The sequence below is a fragment of the Cryptomeria japonica genome, chromosome 3, assembly GCF_030272615.1.
Source record: "Cryptomeria japonica chromosome 3, Sugi_1.0, whole genome shotgun sequence".
Taxonomy (NCBI): Eukaryota; Viridiplantae; Streptophyta; class Pinopsida; order Cupressales; family Cupressaceae; genus Cryptomeria; species Cryptomeria japonica.
The window spans coordinates 957,830,024-957,852,977 of record NC_081407.1 but is presented as its reverse complement, the minus strand read 5'-3'; the positions used below and the strand labels follow the sequence as shown (position 1 = coordinate 957,852,977).

Genomic DNA, 22,954 nt, shown 5'->3' with positions numbered 1-22,954 from the left:
TCCTATATATCCAAAATAAATATTCTTCATTCAATCCATCACCATCTTTATCCTCAAATTAATATGTCTCCATAGAGCATAAGCTCTTTTTCCCTTTATCTCTATCACATGTCATTTTCTTAAAATCATGTCTACTATATCTACTTTTCTTTTCATCATCATTAGATCTTTTGTAATCCTCCTTATGTTGAACCCAAGACAGGACTAAGAGGTGGGGTGAATCAATTTGAAACTTCAAAACAGGTAAATTATAGAAAAAATTCAACCATTCAACAATAAAATTGAAAATGTAATAACCATCAACACAAGAACGTCATATCTATGCGGAAAACCCAAATAGGGAAAAACCACTGTGAGAATCTAACTCATAATATAAATATAAATTATTACAATGTATTAGACTCATTATCAAGGAGAAACAACACCTGAAGGACTTGCAAGTTAAGGCACACTACCTTGGGGAAAGATACATGGACTTGCATAGCTGAGGCACACAACTTCAAGCCAAGATACAAAGTGTTGCTAAAACAGCCACTATCATTTAGCAACAAAAGAAATAAAAGAACTAATATGAGAAGGATCTCCTCAACATTAAATTTCCCTTGAGCATCAAGATCAAGAAACCATTATCATGTAAAACATCTCTAAACTCTATCACTATCTCTACATTGTCTTCCTAAATATATCTTCTTCAAATCTCTTCACAAACTGACTTTCACACATTCACAAATTCAAATTTTCTTGTGTATAATTTGTATACCCTTCTCACAAATTCACACATATTCCACACACAACTCATATAGTTCCTATTTTATTAAATATAAGATAGATCATCAAAAAACTTTAATTAAGGGTCGACCACAATCAAAATAAGAAATATTGCATAAAATAAGCCACTCAGACCAAAAATACTCATAGTGGTCCACTCCAAGAGAAAGAGGGGAACCAATACATTATAATACATTCTTCCAAAATGAATCCAATGATCTACACATGCTAACTCATCCTCCATAGTCACCATCAAAAGTAACATGTAGATAGGCAACAAAACTCGTCAAATAGTCAGCCAAAAGACATTTTTTGATGTATATTACGCCACGCAAATTTCCACACACTATGGTGAGACCCATAACAATACTCTTAACTCTTTCTCCAATACATATATAGACTAAATATATCTTGTCTACTAGGAAATCTCATTGACATGAGAGATCATCAATGCTCGATCATAAATGAGGTATTATGCCAACCATCATAATAGAATATACCCCCCCCCCCCCCATCCTCTAATCAAGGGTGGTGAATTCCTATGTCACGAGGTCAATGTGGCAACAACTAGCACTACATGAGATTTATGTTTCCATCATGGTTGTCTTGGCCAAATCATTTGTGTTTCCACTGCCTTCTTGATATACATGAGTCAATCTAAAGTTTGTGAATATATGTATCAGCTCATGGATTGGATTTAACTGGTGGTCAAAATTCTAGTTGGGAGTTGTGTTTTTTCGTATTTCATTGATGGTTATTAGTGAATCCCATTCAAGGTGGAGATGTCTCACATTTAGGCTCTTAGCCATTTGTACTCCTAGGAGAGCAGCCCTAAATTTCTTAATGTTGTTTGTGGTCTCCCCTAGATACTTAGACCTTTCCACAAGAATGTTTCCATTATGGTATCATACAATGCACCCAACTCCACTTGCTCCAAGGTTTCCCTTTGAATCCCCATCAACGTTGATATTGACCCACCAAATCTTAAGGGCACTCCAAACTACATTCGCGTATGGATCACCAAGAAGATCAACCTTCCTGGCCCCATTAACAAGGGCTAAATTTCTTTAATTTTTTTCATATTGATAACTTTAAATTTTATTACTTGCATTGGTTTCTTTTATTTCCATGAATAAATATTTTTTAAAAAAAATTTAAAGTATTATGTAGTTTAAAAAAATATTATTTTTGACTTTTTGAAGGGGTTGGATTCATTGATCCACCTAATGTTTGAAGGAAGCATGTCAAATGGAAACTACCACCCTTTTATTAGTATTAAATTTTGGTAAGGCTTGTAAAGGCAATCTAAGCATCTATGGAATGAGATGCATTATTGAAACAATCACCGGTGAGAAGGGACCGCAAGGAAATCAGTCCAAACCAGTCAGCAAGAGTAAACACAACGGAAATACATATATATGATGGAGGAAATGCAGAACAAATAGTTTTATTACATGAAATTTGATTACATCCAACCGGTAACAACCGGGTTACAACATACCGACACAGGCCTGGTAGAATAGGTCACACCGGGACCTTGAATCGAAAGATCTATCTTCTAGGCACAGTCTATCTCTGATTGATTCTAATTGATCTTCAATTGATACTCCTTAATTGCATTCTAAAGCATGATTACAAATATATATATATATATATATATATATATATATATATATATATATATATATATATATATATATATCCAAAGGATCCAGTCGGCCCAAAAGGGATCAAAACCCGAAGAACAAGACCAAACGTGTAAAATGAACAAGGTCGGCCTCTGCCAAGAGATTCCTCCGAAAAATTCAAAGGATGAAATGTAGAAGGTCGGCCACATGCCAAGAAACATCAAGATCGATGTCCAAGGCTCCACAAGCTTCAGAATGGGTTCTGATAGATCACCAGAATAGGTCTCAGGGAACCGGTAACAAGAAACTGTCAAGGAAACCGGTAGAGACATCTTGCCGAAAAGTGATCCAAATGAGATGCAGTTTGAAAGAAAGAAAGATGAAAAAGTCTTCAAGTAGAATCCAACTCCACAAGATCCGGTGAGCCAAAACCGGGACACACAGAAAGGAAAACTGAAAAAGCAAACAGAAAATAAAACAAAAAAGAAAATGTTTTTGATTGATGCAAGATTGTTGTGAACCGAGGATGCTCCTGCATCAGACATCCGGGGTTAATGAAAAAGTGAGCCTCTCACTTTGTTGGGGTTAGAGGGAAACCAAGGAAGTCTACCTTTTCCTGAGAAATCCAAGATGAATCTTCAACTGGTCTTCTCTTCCACTTCACAAGATATTCTTTATACTAACTATTCCGGGTACTACGCCCAATCCTACTATCCAAAATCTCTTCAATCTGATTTGGTTTCTTCCAGGGCAATTGTTTCTCAAGGTCTGCAACACTGTCCTCACTGAATTCTAGTTCATGGTACTCATGAAGATCTGCAATGTTGAATATTGGTGAAATACTTAGATTATCTGGTAGCTCCACTTCATATGCATTTCCAAAACTGAACTTTCTCAAAATCTTACAGGGTCCAAACTTCTTCATCTGCAACTTATTATAAGTTCCAACCAGGAATCTCTCTTTTCTCAAGTATACCATCACTTCATCACCAACTTCAAATTTCGTATGTCTACTCTTCTCATCTACCTTCTCCTTATATTTTCTACTCATGTCTTCTAAATGTTGTTTAACCTGAATATGCAATGCTGCCATGTGATCTACAAGTTCTTCTGCTTCTGAACCCTTATGGTATTCACTACTAATGTCTCTCAATTATGCTATTCCTCTAGGATGCACTCTGGTAACAATCTCAAAAGGCATTTTTCCAGTACTTCTATTCACTGAATTGTTATAGGCAAACTATGCTTGTGCAAGGATCAAATCCCAACTTCTAGTTTTATCTCCCACTAAACATCTCAACAAGTTTCCCAAGCTCCAGTTAACTACTTATGTATGTCCATCAGTCTGTGGATGAAAAGTAGAACTAAAATTCAAATCTATCTTCATCTTCTTCCAAAGTGTTCTCCAAAAATAGCCAGCAAACTTAGTATCTCTATCTAAAACTATGCTCTTAGGTAATCCATGCAATCTCACCACTTCCTTGAAAAATAGGTCTACTACACACAATGCATCTGATGTTTTCTTACAAGGTATGAAATGAGCCATCTTTGAAAATCTATCCACTACCACAATTATAGAATAATTCCCTCTTGGTTTCTTAGGCAATCCAAGTACAAAATGCATGCTTATATCCCCCCATGGTTTTACCGGTACTGTCAACGGTTTATACAATCCCACATTCTGGCTACTACCTTTTGGAACTTGACAAACTCTACAACTCTGCGCATATCTCTTAACATCCTTATGAATCTAGGGCCAAAAGTACTTCTCACTCACCAATGTAACTGTTTTATCAATACCAAAATGTCTAGCTAAACCTCCACTATGTTTCTCTTTTATTAGGTTCTCTCTCATGGAACTCTTAGCTATGCATAACTGAACTCCCTTGAATAACATCCCATCCTGAATGAAATAATCCAACGATTTGCTTCTATCAACCATAACCGGTTTTCTACATGCTTTCCAAGGTTCTGCAAAATCGGGGTTTTCATCATACAAGGTCTTCAAATCTTCAAAACTTAATATTGTCACTCTCATCTCTGTCAGCAAATTCCTTCTCCTACTCAATGCATCGCGAACTTTGTTAGATTTACCATTTCTATGCTTCAACACAAAGGTGTACCTCTACAACAATTCTACCCATCTCATATGTCTCTGATTCAACTTACTCTGATTGTTCAAACACTGCAAAGCTTGATGATCTGTATACAATACAAACTCCTTATATCATAGCCCAAGTTTCAACACTAGGTACTCTGGGTTTGTAGTGAGCCTATCCAGTTTGACCTTTTTGCTTAGGTCTTAATGTTTGTGTTTCCCTTGTTTTATCCTTACCGTATGTCTGGACCGTTTTATCTTTACAGTGCTAGGTCATGGCTAGGAAAGCTAGGGGAGGATGCAGCGAATATGAGAGAGCTATATTCTTATTTGTTTTAGGCTTCCAGGAGTAAGCCTAGTTTTGGGAGGGAGAATGTAGTACCCCTACTCGTTTGAACTCATTATACTCATATTTTATTATTGTTTGTTTTCAGTGGATACATTACCATGATGTGTTATTCAGATTTTATGACATTATTTCATGCTATGTCTAATATGAGATGCATAATTTATTTGCAGTATTTCAGTACTTGTGATTTATGGCATTTTATGGATTATTGCTATATACTGACACTTTACTTTATCTATGCAATGTGGAGTTATATGTTGTGTGTCTACGAGTGTATTGGATGCAAGGGGACGATTTTCTTTCACTCATTTCAATGAGACAGGGAACGTCACGATTCTCCTTCATCGGTGTGTATGCCGTGTTTTCTATAGTGTATATATGCATGTGTGGTTCAGTGATGCAGGATATTGTAGGTACAAGTACCGGGTAGGTACAGGGTATTGTCTCCACCTGGCTTCACAGGTCTGAGCATGCCTTATATTTTTTGATGGAAGTGGATGAGATAGTAGTTGACCTTATTTTACTTAGTTGCACTCATGTGAGTGTCGTCAGTTGGTTGTCCTGTCAGTTTGTTCGGCCTTCGTATTTTGTCGTTTGATATTTTTATGAGTTTTTGCTTGAGATTTGTTCAGTTTGTGTGTTTTAGTGGAATTGATTAATTAATTAAGTTTATGGAGTTATCTCATAGTTGAATTATGTATGCATTGAGATTATAAATTTAATTAATTAAAATAAGTTATTAATTTAAGTTGCAAGCTGCATGATATTAGAAATATATTTTATTTAAATTTTAGTGAAAAATAAATTAGATTAATTGTATTTATTGTTTCCTAGAATTTTAAATAAATAAAAGAATAAAAGAATAAAAGAATTCATTAAAATTATAGCATTGCTTTAATTTCTTTATTTAGAAAATTAATTAGAGTTGTATGAGAAAAGAAAAGAAAGAATAATGATTTTTAATTATTGCATGTTAGCTTATCATTTGTTAGAAAATTAGAAAAGAAAATAAAGATGCTTTAATTACTAAATTTAGGTTTTTGGGAAAAAGTCAACCTAGAATTTTAGTTTAAAAATGGGAATAGGTCTTTATTTTAGGGATACACAGGAAACAGGTCAGGGATTTAGGTGAAGAAAATTATTTGGAAGCTTGTAAAAGGATTGGTTCTCTTCTACAAATTTCTTCCAGGAAAGCTATACAGGTTGGGTGGCTTCTTTTGATTGTTTTTTAAAGAAAATATTTCTATTTCTTCTATCTTTCTGAATGATGTGTGTGTTAAGATGTTTGTCATACCCTATCTGATTAAGTTTGTTCTTAGCTAAAGTCCTTTCCTGAAGTTAATTTCTAGTTTAATGGAAAGAAGTTATTTCTGGGTATTTGTGGATTAAATTTTGAGAAAATTGGGAAAATTATCATGGCAAAATTTTGCCAAGATTTTTATCATGCATGGAAAATTGCAAGATTTGGGAGGAATGAGATTTACCAAAGAAATCATTCCCTCTTGTTTGATTTTTGTTTCGATGTTTGGCTATGGCAGTCTTTTTTAATATTTGTGTATCTCTGTGATATTATTAGTTATTATAGAAATAAATTTAATTATTAATTAAATTTATTGTATTATTAAAAGTTAAGGCAAATTATTTTATTATATTATTTTGGAGAAATTATGTATTAATTAATTTCTCTGTAAATAAATTTGATTGGAAATAAATTTTGGGTGAAAATAGAATTTACTTGTTTTAGATTATTGTATAAAATAAATATATATATATATAATTAATTAAAAATATATATATTATATATATGTATATAGTATTTTCTGTGGTTTTAATTATGTTATTTTGGAAATGAAAGATATTTCAAATTAAATCATCTTTTTATTATATATTTTAATGTGATATAATTATATAATATTATATTCGTAGAATATATATATTTATGTAATTATATTATATTATTATATATAATTTGGAATTTGGAATTTAATTTAGGTTATTGATACAATCTAATCGAGTTTATTTGTAAAGTAATCATGAACATATAATTAGGGGGTTAATTTTTATGTGATTGATTTAACCTTATTGGACAAATGACAAAATTGATTTCTTTGTATTAATATAGTTGTATTTTCTTCTTTTCTAAAAAATCTTTAATTGCAAGTTATTTATGCATTTGGTTGTTTTAAGGAAAGATTGCTTGTATTAGGATCTTGTGTAAATGGTGTTTGTAGTCAAGCTTAATTCTGTTGCGATTCTAGTTGAGTTGTCATTGTGTCCTATGTTATTATATCTCCTTGATCAGGTGTTGTTGTATAGCCTTATTGATGCGAGCCATTGGGTGTTTTGTCCAAATGGTCAATCTTGGATTAGTGATTGTGTATCCTTCACCTGTGGTTTGTCAGGATTAGTTATGGTTGTCTGTTTCACCATATAGTTTTTGTAGAGAGACCTTTCTTGTTAGTGTCCTATGAGAGAGAGTGGCTTTCGAGCGAGGGTTGTGCTCGAAGTGGATGACAGGATAACCCATTGAAAGTCAGTTAAAAAATGATAACCTAATAATATATTGGAGGGGAGTGAGATAAATATTAATTAAGATAATGTACCTCATGCATAGGTGTAGTGCTAGTACAGGGCTCATAACGCTACAAGAAGGCCTGGAATGGCAAACTTACCACCTTGTCTTCACGAAATGATTGGTAGGGTCCGCATGAGACTTAGTTGGAGCTTAAAGCCGGGAGAGGTTACCAGGACAGAGAGTCGGGACCTAGGAGGCCTACTATGGTAACCATCAAACTATGCGATGACACTCTCTCCTTAGAGTCACTAGTGTTTTGTGAGTTGAGTCACATAGATGTTTGTGGAGTCTTGTAGTTCTTTTGTACTTGTCTTACTTTTCTTTCTTGAGGGTTTTCTACTATCTCCTAGCATGGTGGGGTGGTTCCATTTCGGAATCACATGGTTAGGTGGTAGTGCCACTTCCCATCAGATGTTCTGGATTGTATCTTCAGGGGAGGAAAGGCTTCGCTGGTGTTTCTTGGTTCGTGGTTCATGTACCAACTCATGTTCATGATCATTGTTCAGTTGAGACCTTGTGGTCATTGTATCAAACTTTTATGTAACCTTGATATTGTAACTTTGTAATCCGTGGTATTATTCGAAGCCATCTATTTATGGATATTGTAATATTATGTCAATGGAATGTATGTTAATTTAGTTGCTTTTATCTTATGTATAAATGATTTATGGAAAATTGAATGCATTGGATTACTTGATTCTTTCATTATGGAATTTAGATGTGTGTAGTTTTAAACTTAATCATTTACTTTATCCAATTAAATGGACAGTTGGATTCACCATGGTGTTAATATAATCTATGATTAATCTTCGTTGGTAACCCTTAGGAAATCATGTGTTAGTCTTCCATTGTGTTATTAGATGTGCAATGGTTATAATTAATCCACTTAATCTTTAAAAAAAAAATCACCCTTTAGTTGCCTAGTTGTGTTGTTTTCCTTTAGGGTTCCTGGTGGGGCATTACACCTTAGGCAACAAGTAATGTCTCCATTTCTTCAAGGCTTGAACTATGGTATAAAATTCCTGATCATACACTGAATATCTCTTATGGGCATCATTTTGTTTCTCACTGAAATATGCTACTGCTCTCCCTTCTTGACTCAAAACTGCTCCTATTGTTGTTCCACTTGCATCACAATCCACTTGAAATACCTTATTGAAATCTGGTAAATCCAACACAGGCTACTCAATCACTTTCTACTTCAAAAATTCAAAACTTTTGTTTGCTACAGTGGTCCACTTGAATTCCTTTCGATCTCCTCTCATGGTCTCAGTCATAGGGTTACAAACTAAACTGAAATTTCTAATAAACTTCCAGTAAAAACTAGCCAATCTATGAAATGATCTTACCTCTCCAATGTTTTTCGATATAGGCTACTCAACAATGGCTTTCACTTTCTCAGGGTCCATCTTTAAACTATCCTCAGATATCACAAAGCCCAAATAGACTAACTCATCCTTCATGAAAATACACTTCTTAATATTGATCAGCGACTTCTCTTCTCTCAACCTCTGCAAAACTTGTCTTAACTACAACAAATGCTCCTCTTTTGTTCTACTAAAAATCAGAATGTCATCCAAATACACAATAACAAACTTACCCAAGAATTTCTTCAATACCTCGTTCATTAGCCTCATGAAAGTACTCGGTGCATTAGTCAATCCAAAAGGTATCACCAACCATTCAAATAGTCCTTCATTTGTCTTAAATGTTGTCTTCCACTCATCACCTTCTCTGATACTGATCTGATGATATCCACTCTTCAAATCTATAATTGTAAAGTATTTTTGTTCACTCAAACAGTCCATTATGTCATCCCTCCTAGGCAAAGGAAATTGGTATTTCACTGTGATCTTTTTTATTTCTCTTAAATCGATACACATCCTCCAATCTCCATTCTTCTTAAATGCTAATATTGTTGGTACTGCATAAGGGCTCAAACTTTCCCTGATCAAACCTTTCTCCAACAACTCCTGCACTTGTCTATTTAGTTCTTCATTCTCTGGCGATGTCAACCAGTGTGCAGCTTTGTTAGGCAAACTAGCTCTGAGAACCAAGTGCATGCAATGACTAATACTTCTAACAGGTGGCAATCCATCAGGTACATTATCTGAAATAATATCCTCATATTCTATCAGCAAATCTCTTATCCCTATCGGGTGTTCTCCTTTTGGTTCTGGTCTCTCAGTCTTCTTAGGAATTAAGGTAAAACACACATTCTCATGTCTCAACCCATCCATGAATTTCCTTCCATCTACTAAACAGATTATCCCTTCAAAGCTTCCTCCAAAGGTAACAATGTTTGCTTCATCCCATTGGCCACAATAGTGTATGTATTCTTCCTCCCATCATGTATTGCTTATCTATCAAACTGTCAAGGTCTTCCCAACAAAAGATGACAAATATCCATGGGCATAATATCACACAAAACTTCATCATGATAATTCCCAATTTTTAATTTTACCAAACACTATTCACTTACTAACAACTTATGTTCATCCCAAACCCATGCTATCTGATAAGGTTTAGGGTGTTTCAATCTCTCCAATTTCAACTTATGCACCATCTCTTCTTAAACAAGATCATCTGAACCACCACTATCATTAACAACTTTAAAACACTTATCGGATACACTACATCTGGTCTTGAATAGGTTCTTCCTCTGCAAGGGTTCTTTTTCTCCTCCGGTATGACACAAATCTCTCCTCATCATCAATAGTTCTCCATCTTACGATTTATTGTCTGATCTTGTGGGGTTTTCTTCCACCACTGTTACTCTTTTGGTAGCCTCTATCTTCTTACATTCAAATGCACAATGTCCTTCTCCTCCACATTTAAAGTAGGTTCCTCTAAATGTCCTCTTGTCTTATTTGCCAAAGTTCTCATTCTAGTAACCTTCAGTAAACCTTCCATCTCTACCTCTTTGTCTCTGCTTATGTCTTTTATTCAATTTCTCTTCAGCCTTTAGTGCATACTGGTAAGCCTCTTCAACACTCTCCAATTTGATCATACTGAGTTCATCTTGTATAGACATCTGCAATCCATTCAAATATCTTGCAATCTTTTCAAGTTCATCATCAACATGTCCGGGTCTGATGTTCAAATTGTAAAATGCTTCGGTGTACTCCTTCACACTAGATTCTTTGTCTCAGATTTTGCAACTTCTGAAACAAATCCACTTGATAATTCGTTGGGACAAACTTTGATTTCAACTTAGCAATCATCATATTCCATGTCTTAATCTTTTCTTTACCTCTTCTTTGTCAATCAACTTGCAAGTGCTCCCACCAAAGAGATGCATGACCTTTCAATTGGGTACAGCCATATTTCACCTTCCTCTCTTCTACAATGTTTTCAAAATCAAAATACTTCTCCATCTCCGACATCCAATCCATCAATTCATCTAAATCTAACTTCCCATCATATTCCAGTGGGGTAAAATCAGGTTTAGTATTCGCCCTACTCAAAACCCTTAAAAACCTTTCTTCATCCAAATCAACTGTCGATAGGTTCACTTGTTCTGTCGAGGCTTCTTCTCCTTCATCTTCACTCACATCCTCAATATGTCAGCCTGTTCTCTGGGATGTCTCCACGGCTTCTAACTGGGCTGCTATTCCTCACAACATCTCCATCACAGCAGGGTCTGCATTCCCATGCACTTCACCATTCCTAGTTCCTCTTCATGCCATTTATTCATGCTATTCCTCTGCAATTGTAGGTCGGATCCGCAATCTGCCACCCTACAACAAAATTCAGGACATGCAACCTCTAGAATGAACTTCGCTCTGATACCACTTGAAGCAGTCACCGGTGAGGAGGGACCTCGAGGAGATCAGTCCAGATCGGTCAGCAAGATTAAACACAACGAAAACACACAGATATGATGGAGGCAATGTAAAACAGATAATTTATTGCATGAAATTTTATTACATCCAACCAGTAACAATCGGGTTACAACATACCGACACACAAGCCTGGTAGAATAGGTCACACCGGGACCTTGAATCGAAAGATCTATCTTCTAGGCACAGTCTATCTCTGATTCATTCTAATTGATATTCAATTAATCCTCCTTAATTACATTCTAAAGCATGATTTTATATATATATATTGATCCAAAGGATCTAGTCAGCCCAAAAGAGATCAAAACCCGAAGAATAAGACCAAACATGCAAAATGAACAAGGTTGGCCTCCGCCAAGAGATTCCTCCGAAAAATCCAAAGGATGAAATGTAGAAGTTCATCCACACGGAAAGAAACATTGAGATCAACTTCCAAGGCCCCGCAAGTTTCAGAATGGGCTTTGGTAGATCACCAGAATAGGTCTTAGGCAACCGGTAACAAGAAACTATCAAGGAAACCGATAGCAATATCTTGTTGGAAAGTGATCCAAATGAGATGTGATTTGAAAGAAAGAAAGATGATCAAGTCTTCAAGTAGAATCCAACTCCACGGGATCCGATGAGCCAAAACTGACACATAGAAAGGAAAACTGAAACTGCAAACAGAAAAGAAAATGTTTTTGGTTGATGCAAGATTGTTTTGAACCGAGGATTCTCCTGCATCAATTATAAGGAATTGTGATGATTTTTTGGTTTGGGAAGCTTGTAAAGGTCTTGAGTTTAGAACATACCATATAGTTAAGACTTTAACACTTCCCACTGGTCTACAAACTAGTTTATTGATAGGGGTAAAAACTTTAAAATTGAAGGCGATTGAAAAATTATCACAAATTACCTAAAGATGAAGTTGATTAAAAAAGATAATAATAATATCTTAAGTGAAGTTTGTCCTTTGTTAAATAAACTTGAAGAAATTTTTGTTACACATGCACTAAGAGAAGGGAACATGCATGCATATGAATAAACTAATTTTTTTAGTATTGACCATCATAAAGGGAAGATAGTTGGAAAATGTTTAAATCTATGGTTGACTTGGTGCCCAACTTTATTTTATGATGAACCAATCTCGTCAAGAAATGACTCACACATAGAGGTGGTAGATGATCATTAATAATCATTCAGTGTTATAAATGAAGTCCTATCAAGGACAAGTTGAGGATGTGTCATCATGGGTAGTTATATTGTGGATCCATTTAATGCAGTTTTCTTTTTATTTGGATATGTATATTATACACTTCATTTCCATAGAGATAAATGTTAGGATTTATGCTAAGAAGTGCTAGATTTTCTTTCTAGGTGAGGTATTGGATGTAAGCATTAAAAAATGTATTCAAAGTCAAGGCATTGATAATGTTACATGAAATAAGAATGCTATTGGGTGAGTTGTTTCTCTTCACTTATCATCAGTACTTGTGTGAATACAAATGTGCATGTAATGTTTTTTGGTTATTATTGAAGAGTGGAGAATTTATTAAGTTGGTAAGGATAGTTTCAACAATAATAATGAAATCTGAGTGGATAATTTATCTCAATTAGATATTCTCTGATAACTCAATGATGAACCACTAGTACCAAACCGGTACTGAGAGCGGGGGGGTGAATCAGTACAAACACAAATACAGTCCAAAACCGGTTTGACAGCAAATGCTCCAAATGACTGACAAACAGGGATATCGGTAAAACAGAGTGGAACCGGTAACATCCAATACAGCTCAATCAGTCATGAACTGGTCACTCAATAAGCTTTCCTCTTAGCTCAATACTACAGTATCATTATATTCTCATGCATAAACAAGTAAACTTAACCACCAGATCTTCACAACAGTGAGTTCAATATGTTTTATAGACAGGCATAAAACATAGAACCTTCATGTGCTTAACAGGTCAGACAAAGCATCACAAGACAAAAGCATTTCACATGACACACATATTTTTCACGTGGAAACCCAACTGGGAAAAACCACGGTGGGGATGAATACCCACAGCCTGCCTTTTTAACTCTTTAGAAGTTCGCTCTGTTAGGAGCCGTGTCTGGTTAAGGACATTACAATAGGTTCTGGTAGGAACCAATCCAATTAGGGATCACCCAGTTAAGGGTTAAACCCGGTAGGCTCACCTTGTTAGTGGATTTCAAGAACTCAATAGCTGAAAGGATCTCCTACGCTCTCTAGCTTCTTAGAACTCATTAGCCTCGAGTTACCTGGTTAAGGGATTTGAATCAAGCCGATTAAGACCACCCGATTTAAGGGATTTTGAATCAAGCCAGTTAAGGCTACCTTGTTAGGGGATTTTACAAATGTTGAAGTGGTTAGAGATCAACAGGTATTACAATAATCTGTTAACAGCACTCAATCCTAATGCAGATCCGTTTAGGCTCCTCTTTTCCTTCTGTACATTCACTTTGCAGGTATCTCTTCTCTCCTTTGGTCTGGCAAGAATCACGTATCACTTCACTTGGATACACACTCACAACTTTTGCCAACCACCTCAGAAAGAAACACAACATCGACCTTATAGGAAACATACAGGTCGGTAGCAAAAACCCTAAACCCTAAACCTGTTAGGTTAAGCAATTCAAATGGTTTGATCCTGACCGCTGAATCATACTGCATTAAATGCAACAATCTTGAATCAATCTCAAGACATTCTCCATCGTCCATTATCCACCGATTTCTTGGCAGCTAATAATCCATCACACGTCATCACTGTTTGACAGACTTCGCACATTCCTGAGGTAGATAGGAATAGTCTTCTTCATGCAAGATCCTTCACACGCACAGAGCTTATGTGACAACATGATTTGTCCTCCATCATACTGCTAACTCATCACACAAAAATCACCGATTGAGTCACACAGACTTGAGGTACTCCAACCGGAAACCCCGAAGTGGAAGCTACCTACCAACCAATAGTCATACAATGCTTCCATGTGCCGATCCTCATAACTACATGCCGGTTCACCTTGAACAAATATGTCGCTTCACTTTGGCATATAAACCGATTCATACGTATGTCGGTTCCTCTCTCTATTCACCTATCACATGTGTCGGTTCACACTATGTCTCATATTGACATCAATGACAACATCCATTATCATTATGTCTTCATGCCGGTTCACATAATGCCAACAATTCTCAACCTATTTATTCTTGGTTTAATATTTCCATCAAAGGGTGGTATATGGCTAGAGTCTCAATGTGATTTTGAATGGATTCTTTTTGTTATTTCTAGTTTTCGTGGCAACAATGGTTTGTCTCTCCAACTACAAAGTAGAAAATTTATTTCCTAAAGTTTACAATAGGGTCAACCATTTTGGGTGGTGTCAAATTGTCAATTGGTCCTTCATGGTGGACAAGATATCTTTTGATAGTGATGAGCATATTAATAGCACAAAGATATGGAATAGCCAGCATTAGATTCAATTAGAAGTATGTTAACACATTTGTTAAGATTGTTGCTACTTATGATGATTTTGGTATAGTTTCCTTATAATTTTGTCTTATTTTTAGTATTGCTTATTATGAGGATTTTGATACAACATCCTCAATTTTTTTAAATAGTTATTGGCCCTCCCATGTGGAGGTACCCAAAATTCTATAACTTTTATGAAGTTTATACAAGGTTATTGCCTCTTAAACTAATTTTATCTCTACGAAAAAATATTATTATTTCGAGGAGTCTCCACATTTTTCCTTAATTATTTATTTTCTCGATGGAAAACAATTATATTATCCTAACATGCAATCTCTCATCTACAACATCATATTTTTTTAAAAATAGTACTTTTCGTAAGAAAAAATTAACATTATATTTAGATGTAGATGTAGATGATATACTTTAGCTAAAATAAAAAAATAAAATATAAACACTTATTAAAATGAAAAAATATATTTTAAAAATTATATTTTTTGGTCTATAAAAATATTATTTTTGTAACTTTTAAAAAGAATTGTTGATATGAGTAGAAGTGGTAGAACATTAATTTCCAAATGGTTTCAATAATTATCTAAATTATCTCCAAAATGATGATACATAGACATTTAAAGGTCACAGATGGTTTAAAAAGTTGTCCTAGATCTATTTTAGTTTTAGACTTAATCCAACCATAACACATTTTTAGTTAAAAATCTTTAAATTCGAGAGTGTTGAAAATTTGTTCTAAAGTAGGTCACAACTTTGAATTACCACAATGTTATAATATAAAAAATAATTCTAAGTGCAAGGTGTACAACACCTTCCCAACATCACTATCCTTGGTATTTTTTTTACTTTTAATATTTTGGAAGGTACAAAGCATTTTGACTGGAAGATCCATATATGAAGACATCTTGTGCTAGTAGTTTTGATTCTATAATTTTTACGTGCGTGTAAATTTGCAAAATAAGTAAAAGAGTTTAGGTACACATTATCTTGTGTTAGTTTGATTATTTCATATTGATATGTTAATTGATATTAAAAGAAATTGATATTTTATCTATACTAGTTGTAACAAATTTATTTTGTCTCTTGTGTAGAAATTGATTTTTGATCTACATTTATTCTAATACATTCACTTTTCTATTTTGTAGAAATTGATTTTTTGTTGAAAGTTTAAGGACATCAATACAAATGTACTATAAAAATTTTTATCTAGTTTCCTATTTTTCTTAAAATCTTGAATATAAAGCATTTTTTTGAAATGCATATCTTGGTTATAAATAAATAAATAAATAAAATATAAAAAATATACCATAGATTATACTTTTCTAAAAGTTAATTTGAAGAGCTATATGTTATTTCATTTGACCTCTACACATATGACATGAGTTGATTTGACCTCTATAATTGTAACTTGTGGGGAGGAGAAGAAAAGGCTCCCACAAGGATGTCAATTTTACTTTTTAATTGAGCATGTTTTGATTGGACTTCTTTATATTTAAGAGGATTTGATTGAACCCCAAATGTTATCAATAAAAACACACTTCTATCTCCAAGTGCACAAACTCTATTATGTCTCATGTATCAAATTCTACCAATTCATAATTTGATTTGCAAGTAGAAGTGCCAAAATAATTAGCTAACCCCTTCTTTTATAGCAAAACATAGAAGTGACTTTCATTGAAGATAGTTGATTGAAGAGTCTTCAATAAAACTCTCTTACATCGTGTTGTGTTATGTGTTGACGAGGTTCATCAAATAAGATTTAATGAATTCACTCTCAAATAAGATTGTCATACATGTGTTGATTAGATTATTATAGACATAGTATTTGACTGAATTTTTAAAAAAAATTAACCCAAAAATGAGATTCATTTATAAAATTTCACCGTAGATCATCAAATAAATGTATAAACCCTGTTAAAAGAGCCACTCAACAACATAGTCTTTTACAGTCCGTTGAATTAGATATCCTCATATAAAAGAAGTATGCACATATCCAGATGTAAGATCTTAAATGAACGTTGGAATCACCCTTTCCATCATAATACATTGAGAAATGAACTCCTACAAAATTCATAGATAATTAATATGTAACAATATTGAAAGGTAATTATGTCGAGAGGCATCTACAATGAATTCGTAAACAAGATTTTGAATAAATTTGACATGTAGATGATAGGTAAATGCATGCATGTTTCAGTTTCTCTATAAGTATTATTTTATTACTCTGAATAAAATAGAATCATTCCCGCTTGTTACATCTTTAATGAGAGTGAAAGAGTGTAGCATTATTCAGCTCCATGTCCTTCTTGACAACTAATAAACATACAAGACAATTATGTGATATCTCTCGATATTATTTTACATATATTTAATATACTAATGGTATCAATTTGCACAATATAAACTAGGTAATAGTATCAATTTGCACAATATAAACTGGAAATAACAGTGTTATGCACCGCAGTTTAAACAACTACTTTTTACGAGTATAGATGAGAGAAAATTAGAATGGAGAATAGCTTAAAGTTGCAATGCTGTAACAAAATGGCAGAGAGCAGACCACTGCAAAATATTGCCTGACATACAAAACAAAATGGCAGAGCATATCACTCTCACCATCTCTTTTGCCTTATTCTTTGTCTTGGTTGTGCAAACTTTACGAAAGAGAAATTATATAGTGGGCAAAGGAAAAGAAGCAGAAATCCCCATTTTTCTTTGACAAATCTCGTTTTCCCGTTTTGGCAAATCTATCATTCGTGCCAGTGCTTACTAATAATGGCTTATTATGTACACTTTAGTTTGCACGATCTATATGCAGCTCCACTGACAATGACGTTGTAGGTTTTTCTATAAAGGATTGTTCAATCTGAGAAGATTTCCCCCCACTGGAAGAAGGCGATAATTGCATGGGTTTAGAGGATATGAGCATATATGCCTCAATGGTGGGCATTAAAGTTTCCTATGGGGTGATGGCTGTTCTTCTGGAGAATGAAAAATCAAAGGGCAGAAACCTTTTGCCTCTTACTGTTGCCTCTTATGCTTTGGGGGCTTCTATATTGTGCCCCTTTGCCTTCTTTTTTGACAAGTATGCTAACAATACAGATTTTTTATTCAATTCTATTCACACCCCTGTTCTTAGTTTCTAAAGCATTTTTGGGTATCCTTTCACAGGGAAAAACGGTCCAAGCTGAGCTTCAGTCTGTTACCTCAGGTGCTTCTGATATCTCTCACTGGGTGAGTTTACTTCAAGCTTTGATTTACTAATTAATGGGCTTTTTTCTTTTTGTGTGTTATATTTTGTTTGGTTTGCTATGAAAGAGTTTTAGCACATCAAGCACTGGTGTTAATGGGGTTGAGTGAAACATCTTCTGCCTTTACTACTGCCATGGGAAACATGGCACCTGCAATCATTTTTGTCATGGCATGGGCTTTGGGGTGAGTAATTCAATCCTACTATTCTACTGGTTAGTATTGTTCCATTTCATTTTGTTGAGCTACCCTGTTTTTTTTGGGTATAACTGGTTATGTTTTCTTGCTCTGCAGATTAGAGAAAGTGGACATTAAACATTCTCACAGCCAATCCAAAATTGTGGGCACAGTGATGTGTGTGATGGGAGCAATGGCTATGAGTTTCATCACTGGTCCTGCTCTAATGGAGGACACCAGGCCTTCAATACAACATTCCCAGATCAGCCCAATAAATGCTATTTTTGAATTTTTACAGCAGAGCTCTGCCAAAAGGATCAGAGGATGCTTTTACCTCTTGGCAGCAGTGATGTGCTTCTCATTTTCAATGATTTTACAGGTGAACTACCATTGCTACATTCACTGCAATGATATCCAGACAAGAAATATTATCCAAAAAGGTTAAAATCTTTAAACAAATGGTAATATAGATATTAGTGGGGCGGTTGAAGAGATGTGTTTACCCTACTTTAAGGCACAAGTTCAATTAGCATTCTTTGGGTTCATAATTGAATCTTGATATTTTGATTACTATTTTATTTTTTAATAGTTAAACTAAATTTTAGTTAATAAAATAAAGATAATTGTTTTTTTTTTTTTATGGGGACGAGGTATGATAGTGTTATTAGTTTATTAAAATTGATAATAAATTGCATATTTGTGGGTCGTGAATGTTGAGGAGAATGGATCTAATTATAACAAGATAAGAGTTATATGTTTTTTATTCAATTGTAACATGATGTTGGGTTTACCTTTTTTTACAACCTTTTTTCATTATTAGCATCTCTACTAATGGACATTAGCATCTCTATATACCTAGGACCTATCAACAATGACTTTTTGTTATTGCATGGTTGACACACCATTTTCTTGACATTTGGGACATTACAAGGTATCTAAGCATATCATTTACAATATATAGGTTAGAAAGTTATAAAGAATATTTTTATTATTATTTGTCTTAGGTAATTACTCTGGAATCATCATTGTGGTTTAATTTCACTCTCATAGGTTTATCATGGTGACTTGTCACATGAATTGTAAGTCTTCTCGTTATCACATCTTGTTTAGAGAAATGGTGATATTTTCTTGTGTGTCATTGTTCTTGGCATGACACCTTATGTGTGTGTTAGCATGTAGTGTGACATGTCATTGTCATATATTATTTGTTGAATTATTCTTGTTGTAATATATAAAAAAATTCCCCCCCTTGCAATTAATGTGACAAATGGCGCCTTCCTCCATGTCATCGGAGGTCGAGCTTCGCCACCTTGTCCTTTTGTCCACTCAGATTATCCTTTTCAGCTCTGAGCAGAAGCATTACCAGCTCCACAGACCTGTCACCTTCGGGGACTAAGGCGCGGCGTGGAGACATCCACGTGGCGCACTAGCATCCTACAAACCTAACAGTCTGTAGGTGGTCGTTTGAGCATTAGGCTTGCGCCTAGGAGGAATCGTAACGCCTCTGCATGCACCCACTGACATCTGAATGCCTTCCCAAGCCTTTATCTTCCACTTTCAAGGCATTTTGTGGGGATTCTTTGGCAAGTTTGTGATCTTTCTGCAGGTTAAGCTCTTGGAGACCATTTTGGACAGCATTCCACAAAACACCACCATTGTTGCAATGATTCAAAGACTTCGCATAAGTATTCCAGCAAGCATCATAGAAGGGGAGTTCTCCTAACCTTTCTCTTTCATTTTCCAATATTGTTATTCCAATCTTTGATTGCATTCCTTCTTGATCTTTCTTTCATTCTCGTGGCTATCTTGGGTTGTCCGTGGAGGTGGAAACGCCAAAATGGGAGTCTGACTTAGGCAGGTTCCAAAACACAACCCACAATATTTTCTCTCTTGCATGTGTGTATGCATAACATCGTGAGGAAGAAAACTATCTTGCAGGAGGCTTCACAACATGGACGACTTGTCACGTTTTCTTGTCTCCTTTTATTTCCTTTTTTCCAATTCGCAATTTGTGTTGTTTATTCATTTCAACATTTTTTTGTCATTTCATAAATTTTGTCAATCTGTCTAGAGCTTTCTGCTTAGACTTTGTGCTTCATCCGTATAGGACGATAGCACGTCACACTGGCATCCCAGCTTTGCACGCTCGTCCCGAGGACAGAGGCTCAATAGAGCCATCTAGAGAGTCCTCTCGACTTTCTGACCCCTTAGCTTAATCTTTTTATCCCCTGTCTCATCTTAGCACCAGTTCAAGGAGGTATCTAAGGGATAGTTTGTCCTTAAGGATCCATCATCCTTGAGGTGGCAAATTTCCTCCGTTACATTTTGGTGAACCCGACGTGAAACAAATTTTGTTTGCATCTTTCTTTTTCATTCAGTTTATTGCATAAGCTTTTTAAGTTTTCAAAAAAAATAATAATAATAATCTAAAAGTCTAAAAAAAAAAAAGAAAAAAACACAAACATTCACATTTAGTTTAATTTTTTACATTTCCTTTTAGCATTTGCATTTAACTTAAACCAACTCTATCATTCCAAACTTTTTCATGTACCTGTAGTGTGTTCATGAACGCCGTGTAGCTTGTCTATGAGCTTTACAACTCAGACTACAATAGGAGTTGTGGTTAGGAGGTCTTCCTAGAGGAGTTTTCCCCCTAATCATTACAGTCCTCCTCTACCTGACACGATGATCAAGAAACCTCTTCCTGACCCGAACGAGTTTCTCTCTTCTCATACTCTTAGGATCCCTTTCATGGGTGGTTCTTCAGCTGCTAGTTCCCAAAACAATTCCCCAATGAGCTCTTTGTCGCCTTCTCCTCCTATTGTTGATCATGATTCCGTTGTCACTATCGACTTTGACTGGATCCATTCTTTAGAAGAGAACCTGAGAGACTTTGAAGGGTTTCTTAATCGAGAGAATGTTCTCCCCCAAGCGGGGAATGTAGTTAATGCCCTGAGGGATATGCTCATCTCAGATAAGAGAGATTTAGAGATGTTGAGAGCTTTGTCCATGATAGTGAAGAGTCATGTGCCCGTAGCAGACGCCTCTCCTCAGGACGGCCAATCCAATGTATGTGGCTCCCAGCTGAGTGTCGATATATCTGGTTTGACAGTGCATATGGTTGACCCTGGGCCCACTATTCATAGCATCAATGCCTCTACTACTCCACTACGTTACACAGGAATGTCTAGTAGTTCGACCTCTGCCTCCGCTGTAGCTCAAGTTTCTGTGGTCACTACTAGTACTACCTTTGTTGGTGGAGGTGGTGGCGGATCTGGCCCACCTCCACCTCCTCCACCTAATAATCATGTCTTGAATACCATCTTGTAGAACATGGGGTAGTTGAAGTTGCAACTCACGAACCTATCCTTTGCCTCAGATCAATCATTTGTACCTATGTATTATAGGAAGAACCCCCTGGATATCACCATTTTGAACACTATCCTTTCTACTACTGTTGATTCCTTGAAGTTTGATAGGTTCAATGGTGATGGGGACCCAAATGTGCATATAGATTCCTTCATGACTATGTGTAGTGATTACCATAGTCTGCATTTTGTTCTGCTTAATTTGTTCGTGTGTTCCCTTAAGGGAACAACGTTAGAATGGCATAGCTCTCTGCCTAATCATTTCATTCGTACCTTTGATCGGCTTATGGATCTTTTCCTTAGACGGTTTCAAGCTAACATTGGTAGCAGGGTCACTATCATTGACCTCGTTCACTGCAAGCAAAAACCCAATGAGAAGATCGCATATTTTATCTCTAGATATCAATCGATTTCCACCAAAATACACTTTGCCCTACCAAATTATGATTTGCAAAGGATGTTTATCAATCCGCAACAGGCATTGAGATCAAAGTTATCTCTAAATCGATATCAGAACTTTGCCAATATATGTTTTGTGCTTATGGACTATCAGCATACCATGTCACAGTTTGGAGATTCTACTTCGAACCCTCGCGGTGGGTCCTTTGCAGCCACGTCTATGGAAGGGTCTAGAACTTGAATAAAGCAGTGGCTAATGTCGTGGTTGTTCCTCTGACAGCTACCAAACAAAGGTCATAGCAAAATAGAGTTGTCACTAAGTTGAATGACTCTTACCTAAGCATAATGCAGTGGTTGTTGAAAGACAACCTTATCACCCTTCCAGAGATTAAACCATTGTCTGGTAGTTGATCCTACCCCCAGTGGCATGATGGATCAAAATTCTGCCATTATCACCGTATGCTTGGTCATGACATTGAGTGGTGTTATTTTCTTCGACATGTTGTACAAGACCACATTGATAGTGGTGCAATCAAGGTGGATGCGTAGAAGCACAAATCAAACAAGTCTATTGATAAAACCAACAACGACTTGTAGATTTGTACCGATCCTTTCCCTCTGCATTTGGAAAACTTTATCTCTGCATCGGATCCTTCCTCAAATGATGGTCCATATGTGAACATGGTCACCATCATCCCCATTAGCCCACCTCCGAACCAGAAAGGGAAGGTATCCGATTTCTTTTTCATTTACCCCTCTAGATGCCCCATATTGCGGAGAGCTTGCTCCTCTTTACGTCCCTGCCAAGACAAATGGTCAAATTGTCATAGGCGTGATGGTTGACCCATCAATCAAGGTCGACGTTATCACAAAAGAGACTCTCTTTATGAATAATTGGCATAGGTTGGCATACGATGAATGTCATGCAACTTTGAGGATGCATGATGGGTTCTCTATCTGCCCCTTGGGTAGCATCACCTTGACGAGCCTAGGGCGGTGTCCTCTGTGTTCATAATCA

At 35.6% G+C, this 22,954-nt stretch overlaps 1 protein-coding gene across 1 annotated transcript; it reads left to right on the top strand.

Moving 5' to 3' along the window:
* The first annotated feature begins 17,231 nt into the window (after positions 1 to 17,231).
* On the top strand, positions 17,232 to 18,663 carry LOC131035601 (WAT1-related protein At5g47470). The gene is made up of 4 exons (XM_057967336.1): positions 17,232 to 17,828; positions 17,915 to 17,977; positions 18,062 to 18,178; positions 18,287 to 18,663. Exons 1-4 carry the CDS (start codon positions 17,650 to 17,652, stop codon positions 18,612 to 18,614), a joined length of 687 nt encoding a protein of 228 aa, XP_057823319.1. The 5' UTR covers positions 17,232 to 17,649; the 3' UTR covers positions 18,615 to 18,663.
* Positions 18,664 to 22,954: the final 4,291 nt, after the last annotated feature.

Bases quoted from the DNA above. Each gene is read 5' to 3' on its own strand.
- LOC131035601 (XM_057967336.1), top strand. From the start codon at position 17,650: ATGGGTTTAGAGGATATGAGCATATATGCCTCAATGGTGGGCATTAAA. The intron at 17,829-17,914 runs GTATGCTAACAA...ATCCTTTCACAG, and splicing joins TTTGCCTTCTTTTTTGACAA to GGAAAAACGGTCCAAGCTGA. The intron at 17,978-18,061 runs GTGAGTTTACTT...TTGCTATGAAAG, and splicing joins CTTCTGATATCTCTCACTGG to AGTTTTAGCACATCAAGCAC.